Source organism: Mauremys reevesii, linkage group 9 (genome assembly GCF_016161935.1).
Source record: "Mauremys reevesii isolate NIE-2019 linkage group 9, ASM1616193v1, whole genome shotgun sequence".
Taxonomy (NCBI): domain Eukaryota; kingdom Metazoa; phylum Chordata; order Testudines; family Geoemydidae; genus Mauremys; species Mauremys reevesii.
The window spans coordinates 97,846,562-97,853,975 of NC_052631.1; the positions used below are offsets into that span (position 1 = coordinate 97,846,562).

The window sequence follows — 7,414 nt, forward strand, 5'->3', positions numbered from 1 at the left end:
CGCCTGCCCGGGGCCGGGACTGGGCACCCCTGGGTGACAGCTCCGGTCTGGGGGGACGTTGTTCTTACACACCGTGCGGTGGGGCTCCCCACATCCGGGAGTGATGTGCTCTGGGCAGCTCAGGGCTCCGGCTCAGGTGGTCTCTGGTGCCTGCCCTCCCCTCCCACCTGATCCCCTGGCCAGCAGCTGCAGCGAAGGGGCCCAGAGAAGGATGGACGAGGATCCAGCCCTTCTCCTTTCGGAGCCAGGCCCTCTCCGGCCCGGAGCTCGCTGTGTCCTGCCCTCCTGCCAGGCAGGATCCCCGCAGCCTGTGCCTGCCCCTCCAGCCCTCCCTCAGGTTGCTGCTCTCCATTCCTGCAGGCAGTCCTGGCAGCCCAGGACACTTGTGGGGCGTGTGGGTTTGGAGCACGGAGGCAGACTTACGCTAACACCGAGTATTTGACATAACATGACACCTGCCTACTCCGTTCCTGTTTGGTTTCGCCTTGTTTCCCCAAAGAACTGGGTGGAACTAGATGGTTTCCCCCATCTCACTAGCTCTCAGGTACCAGCAAAATAATTTAGCACCCGCTAAGGAAACGAACGAGTTTCTAATGTCACGGAAGACATTTTTAAACAACGTGTTGAATATTTTAAGGTTTTACAAAAAACCCACAGAAGTATCGTTTTAATGTATTCAGTGTTCTCGGTTACATGCTGCCTCAGTCACTCCGGATGTGGTGCTTCAATATTCAGTGACACTTAAATGATACATTTAGATTCCCCCGCCCCCCCGCAATTATATGAGGAGAATTAAGCCTTTTCTTCTGCTATATTTGTAGCCTTTCCTGTTGGATTTGAAACGGTTTCTTCCTATTTTGCCATTTGGGTTTCTGTGTTTAGGGCTTTCTGTTGATCTGGGATTTATTTTCACCCCTTTATTCCTTTGCAAAGATATTTCTGAATGGCAATACGGAGTGAAATCAGATTTCAATTCACACTACGTCTTAATTGCCAGGCATGCGCTCCAAAAGCAATCCCTCGGGAGTTAGTAAGACTCGAGAGCTAAGGAAAGGTTTCAGCCATAGGGGTTAAAAGATACGGGAAAGACGTGATAAATAAAAGGTTCCGTGTTTGTGTGGAGCAGGTTGTTACTGAATGTCAGTTTGTTTCTATTTCTCGTTTGTGATTAGGAGTAATCACATCACTGACAATTCGAGCAAGCCTGGGAAACCCTGTAAGATGATTGTGGATGCCTGAAATAACGGGTTTATTACTGCTACCAAATGAGCTATTTAGTGTTTGAACCGGGACCAGGAACAACGTCCATGGAAGATAGACGCAGTTACTTAATTTTATACTGACAGCAGCAAATGTAGATTGAAAGCAATCTTCCTAGTTTACTAAGGAAGATGAATTAGCTTCAGTGCAATGTCCCTCGCTCCCTCTGCACTTTGCCTACGGTTTAATTGAATTAGTGAACCACTTTCATTTGAAAATATTATTTTTCAAGCTCGTGTATTTGTTCTTCAAAAATTAAAAATAGAACCAACTGGGGAAGGCAAAAGATTAGCAAAACATCTTGTTTTTCTTCTAGGAAACTGAGTAAGAAAAGCTCAAGGTTTCCTACGATCGCTGCATTGATGTGTGAATTTCTGTAGACCTGTTTATTGTTACTTACACAAACTAATCAGTCCAGCGGTGTTATCATTAATTGCCCGTCAGCCCTGTATTTAAAACGGAAATGTTTATGTCAAGACGACTCAGAATCTGACTTTCATTTGATGGACCGTATCTATATTTATATTACAGCAAACCAGCCAATTCATTTACCAGCATTTCAAGATCCCGCCTTTTGTTCTGCTAGAATGTGTTGTGTTACATTTTTATAACCGCACGAATAAATCAAATCATTTGTCTTTCGTTTAGAACCACCGTGTCGCTGCCTCAGACTAGGGATCAACAAATGTCGGTTGCAAAAGGCATTAGAAGTTGTCAGGATAAAGTTTTCGGTCTTTGTTTGTTTGCTGGTTTTTTGCAGGTAGACTAGCAGGAAAAGCAGGAATGCCTCAGCTAGAAAACAAATCCGATTATTTCCTTGTAGCTTTATCTCGGGTTCAGAGACGTAAGGCAGAACACTTAACCTGCTTCCCTGGCTAGAATTAAGGCGCTGTTCAACCAGTGTGCTGTTCACCGAGCGGATTCAATCATATTGGGACCATTTTTCCAAGTGTCAGTTGCGCAATGAGAAACCTGTTTCAGAAAAGAATGAACGTCACCACTGCACGGTTCACAAACAAGCAAACACGGGGAAAGTGATTGCCCACTTGGGCGAGACCGGGGCGCATTGAAACTTTGCTTGAATGTCATTTGCCACTTTAAAAAAAATGTAGCATTTCAAATGTAGATCCCAGATCAAGACAATTCTGTGTCTTTGTTCCATGTAAGCTCCCTTTGTAGGAGCCTCACAACATATTCTCCCGTTGTCCTGCAGATGTTGTGGAAGTTAATATTGATACTAGCAGAATTTCACATGTAATCTCACTTCTCCCCTTAAGTTTTCAGCAGCCATCGCCCACTCCCGTCTAGCTTTAAAGGCGTCCACGTTTATTTAAAAAATGCATCCGCGAGTTGCAGTACATTGCATTTGCTCGGAGCTACAAAGGGGGAAGTTAGGCATTTGTCTGCGCTGTTGTACAGGGAGGCGGTTGTTTTAATTAAAGGGTGGGGCTCCCTGATATAGACACCAGATAAAAGCAGAAGGCACAGAATAAACTAATTAAAACATTGTGTTTGGAACACATTTTATTTCTTTTTTTGATCTGAGTTGTGTTTTAAAGAAATGTCAGCGCACTAGAAAGCAAGCCCGTGAAACCTTATTTCCCTGAGAGTGTGCGGCGCTTTTCAAAGGCTAGTGTGATATATTTTAGAAAAGAAATCCTGCTGTGAAAGCTTGCGTGTCTTCTCTTTACCAAACTAAGCTCTTGTCAATCATGCCAAGCCATAGCCAATCACCAAGCCCCTCTCTGGAAAGCAGCTCATCCCGCTGTGCTTTTATAGATACACGGCAGCATGTTTAGATGCATTTTTCCTATCACTTTAAGGGCTCTGAATGATGAGGGCATAGTTACAGTACCGAGCTCCCCAAACGCTGGAGTTGCTAACAATTTGCCTGGCTATTGTGTGTGTCTTTCTCGCCCCTTTTCCCGGCTCACGTGGGCTGTGTTTGTTATGGACACTAAGTAGGCAAATATCGGGGGGAGGGGGGCTAATTAATTTTGGAGGTTCCCATCCACCTACCTAGCTCACAATATGACAGGCTGGTCGAGGTTGACTAGCTGCCCTACCCTGGGGATGGTAATACCGAGCGCAGCATGGCGCTGCCACCTTTGGTACTGGGGAATGGAGGGCACCCCACTGGCACTTCCTTAAAACTCGGCTCCTCTCACAGTTTGCCAGATTCTGACACCGGGCTCGGTGTATGGCTGGAGATCCCCAGTGTCTCCCCTCTCCGGTCTGCCTCTGACACCAGCTGGGACAGCTCGCCCATAAGCAGAGATCCCCCCAGGACCCACCATGCCCGGAGCTGCAGCTGAGAATTCCTCCAGAACCTCTTACCATGGCGTGTTCCGGATGTATCTAGACTCACCCAGCCACAGGGGACGTGACAACCAGGGTTCGCCAAAGCAGGCAGCTAGCACCAGAAACTCTAAGGAGCAGGGGGCACGAAGGCAGGCAATGGATCTGAGAACCAGGTCCCACCATTGCAGCCCAGTAAGTGGAGCTCAGGCTGAGCCGCCCTTTGCCCCTCCTGTTCTAGAAGGGCATCAGACGATGAACCTGGCAATCCACAGAAAGATCGCCGCTTTTCTCCCTTACCCGCAAGAACTGATCTGCAAGTGGGCTGACAGCAAAGGACGCCACTCCAGGCAGGCTTGCTCCAGAATATTCAGCACCATGTATGAGCTAGTCCACCACGTCACCATGGAGCACGTCGGAGGACCAGAGCAGCCCAACCATATTTGTGACTGGGAGGGCTGCGCTAGGGAGAAAAAACCCTTTAAAGCCAAATACAAACTCATAAACCACATCAGAGTGCACACAGGCGAAAGGCCGTTTCTATGCCCGTTTCCTGGGTGTGAGAAAGTGTTTGCAAGAGCTGAAAACCTGAAGATACATAAAAGAATCCACACAGGTTAGTTAGACTGCAAGTAGCAAGTAGCAATAGTAATAAGTAGATTTTCCGGGGGGTTGGGGGGAATCATTTGCTTCCTGAACTTGGAAGGGTGGAAATAGCAATAAAACCCAACCAGAATAAAATACAAATAAATAATACCTTAGTATTATTTTTCCTTTCATTTGAATGGAAAAGCCCCCGGAGTGGTTGCATGTGCGGTATATGTTTACCTCTGGATGCTAATTATAACTGGGGAAATATTTTTTTGCTGTATTTCTGGCTCATAATTGAAAACAAGGGACAATTGTTTTTACTAACATTTCCCCTCCCCGCCTCTTCAAACTCTGTGTTTACAGGCTACTGCCCCAAGGTAAACCCCCAACCCACCCACACCTAATACTTCTTCAGTCAATAATACACGAATATTGTCTGAAGGTAACAAGCCCCCGCCCCTCCCCACACTCCAGTTTCAGTGACATTGTCTTCCCCTAGAACCTTACAGCGCTTGACAAAATGAGTCTCCTTTCATGTGATTATGTCATAGTACACAAACAGGGAAGTCATTTTTCTGTTAGGAGGAAGAAATAGACACAACTAGCAGTGAAAGAAATGTCTCAGCAGCGTCTGCTTTCCTCCGCGTTTTCCTGTAAAAATATACTTAACGTGACCAAATTTTGCCCCAGCTTGTTGTCTAATTAGATTTCGGTGTCCCTCGTTTTTAAGACCCCCTTCAAGTCTACTCCCCACCCCCCAAATACGGCCCTGCGCCCACAATTTTTTATTAAGATCTCCACCTCGCCAAGAAAAAAAAGGCGAGGAAACGCGGTGCGGAAAGGGTAACATGCGACCGAGGATTATTTTGCATTAGACCCCAGTTTGGACAAATCGAAATGTTAAACAAATATTTAAAAAACAAGAATTTTAGAGGCATGCTGGGAAATTCTCTCTCTGTCTGACTGCATCTATCTACCCAGACAAAGCCAGCAAATTCTGACACCAGAGAAATGAGTAAACATATGTGATGCTTCCTCTGAAGGCAGAGCGAGGTCTTGCATTGGGGTAGTGATTTCAGGCGCTGTATTAATGATGAGGCTGATCACCCAAACCTGAAGGATTCTAGGTATTATTTGATTTATTTGCGCCATCAGTTAAGGCATACGTTGTGATGGCTGATCTGGCAGAGCCTCCCCCCCCACCCCCCCCAGCCTGCAGATCACACTGAAATGCTGGGTTGCTGAACGGTGTCACTGAAAAAGATAAAGTTACTGGCGCGAAGACAAGCCCCTGGTTCTGCAAACAGTAGGTTCTTTTGCTCCTGGAAATGACGCGTTGCCTCGCGCGGACACGTTCTTGTGCCCCTTCCACACGCGATGCCTCGGGTGAGCATGTGGGTTTGTGTTCTAGGGGAGAAGCCGTTCGTGTGTGAATTCGCTGGGTGTGCCAGGAGGTTCGCCAACAGCAGCGACAGGAAGAAGCACACCCACGTGCACTCGAGCGACAAGCCGTATCGCTGCAAAGTCAAAGGGTGCGAGAAATCCTACACCCACCCCAGCTCCCTGCGCAAACACCTGAAAACGCACCGCAGCCTGGAGCCAGCCACCGCCACCGCCACGCCCCGGGAGGCCGGAGGGCCCACGGGGCCGCAGGAGCCGGGGGCTGGCGCCTGCCAGTCATTAGCCAGCCCTGCCGCTTGTCTAGCCAGGTGTGGCCCCTCCCGGTGCCAGGGCAGAGAGAGGGACGCTCCGGAGCCGGGAAGAGGGGGCGCCTCCCACGCCACCTCCCGCAGCGGGCGTGAGGCCAGACGGACCCCTCTGCCGGCTCGCCCCCAGCTCTGGCGCCAGGTGCCCTCCCGCGGGTCTCCCAGCCCATGCACACTCCCGGCCGGGCTCGCAAAGGGCTGGGAGCCAGGGCACAGCAGGGCCGAAAGAAACGCGCCCCCCTCCAGGAGAGGGCTCAGCGAGCTCTGAGGGGTCACTTTCCCGGGGCCGAAGGGAGCCTTCCCCCGCCTGCCCGCGCCAGGCTTTGAACCACGGAGCCCCTAGCCCGAGCCGAGCGCCGGGGAGCGGCAGCTCCCTCTGGGACCCGGACCGTCCACGTACGGTGGGTGAGAAACGCCTGCAAGCTCCTTGGGACCTGGGGTTAGCAGCCAAAGGGGCTCCCGCATGCTGGCCTGGGAATCCAAGCCCGGCTGGTCTCTGCCAAGATCAGCTCACCCCCCACCCCCAGGGCGGCAACAACTGGAAATACATCGGTCACCCGCGTCATGAACCCGAACCTGCGTCTTTGGCAAGCGCTGCGCGAAAGGCCCGTCTCTCTCCCGCGCACTCACACACACGTGTTACGCAGCACACGTGTGTTCTGTGCGTACAGACGCTCAGCTAAGCCTGGGTCCGATCCGCCAGCCAGGAAACCAGCCCGCACCGATTTCAATCAGCCGTGTGCCGAACGGTTTCGTTCTGGGGCGAACGCGTCTTCTTGGCTCGCAGGGGCACGTTCTAGGCGAGTGAGGGTTGAGCCTGTCCCGGTTACACGTGCAGCCTCATAGAGACGTTGCAGAAAGAGGGTTGTAATTAATGTAAGGCTGTGATTAGAGAGAGATATTTACAGCGCTACGAGAGTGATTTGTTGTTTTACTGTTTAGCATTAATGTTCATTGGGTTCTTTTGTCCGTTTCCTTGCTGTGCTCTGTTTATGTTCCAGATGTGCGAGTTTTGTATCGATGTTTGACACGCGGTTTGAAATAAATCACCGAATGTGCTCTGGCACGTCTGGTCACAGGGAGATGTAGTGTTGCCAGTTATTGGTTGGGAATTGTCTAGATTACAGTAAACGAACTGATTCTGTTAGCTGGGCTGGACAGTAGATACCCAGATCTGTGGATTCTGTTTTCCGCGGATGGAGCCCAATGCTCCAAGTCCAGCTTGTAATGTTGTAAGTATCTAGATAATAACAGCTCATTCGTTGACTGAAGTCGCTTAGTTGTAATCACTAACATAAGACCATAAGAAGGGCCATACTGGGTCAGACCAAAGGTCCATCCCAGTATCCTGTCTACGGACAGTGGCCAATGCCAGGTGTCCCAGAGGGAGTGAACCTAACAGGCAATGATCAAGTGAGCTCTCTCCTGCCATCCATCACCACCCTCTGACAAACAGAGGCTAGGGACACCATTCCTTACCCGTCCTGGCTAATAGCCATTAACGGATTTAACCTCCATGCATTTATCTAGTTCTCTTTTAAACTCTGGTATAGTCCTGG

At 49.6% G+C, this 7,414-nt stretch overlaps 1 protein-coding gene across 1 annotated transcript; it reads left to right on the forward strand.

Annotated features, from left to right (window-relative positions):
• The first annotated feature begins 3,867 nt into the window (after positions 1-3,867).
• LOC120371391 (zinc finger protein ZIC 4-like) lies at positions 3,868-6,944 on the forward strand. The gene is made up of 3 exons (XM_039487072.1): positions 3,868-4,174; positions 5,561-5,858; positions 6,857-6,944. The coding sequence occupies exons 1-3, from the start codon at positions 3,937-3,939 to the stop codon at positions 6,942-6,944; spliced, it is 624 nt and encodes a 207-aa protein (XP_039343006.1). The 5' UTR covers positions 3,868-3,936.
• Positions 6,945-7,414: the final 470 nt, after the last annotated feature.

Bases quoted from the DNA above. Each gene is read 5' to 3' on its own strand.
- LOC120371391 (XM_039487072.1), top strand. From the start codon at position 3,937: ATGTATGAGCTAGTCCACCACGTCACCATGGAGCACGTCGGAGGACCA. The intron at 4,175-5,560 runs GTTAGTTAGACT...TTTGTGTTCTAG, and splicing joins ACATAAAAGAATCCACACAG to GGGAGAAGCCGTTCGTGTGT. The intron at 5,859-6,856 runs GTGTGGCCCCTC...TTTATGTTCCAG, and splicing joins CCTGCCGCTTGTCTAGCCAG to ATGTGCGAGTTTTGTATCGA.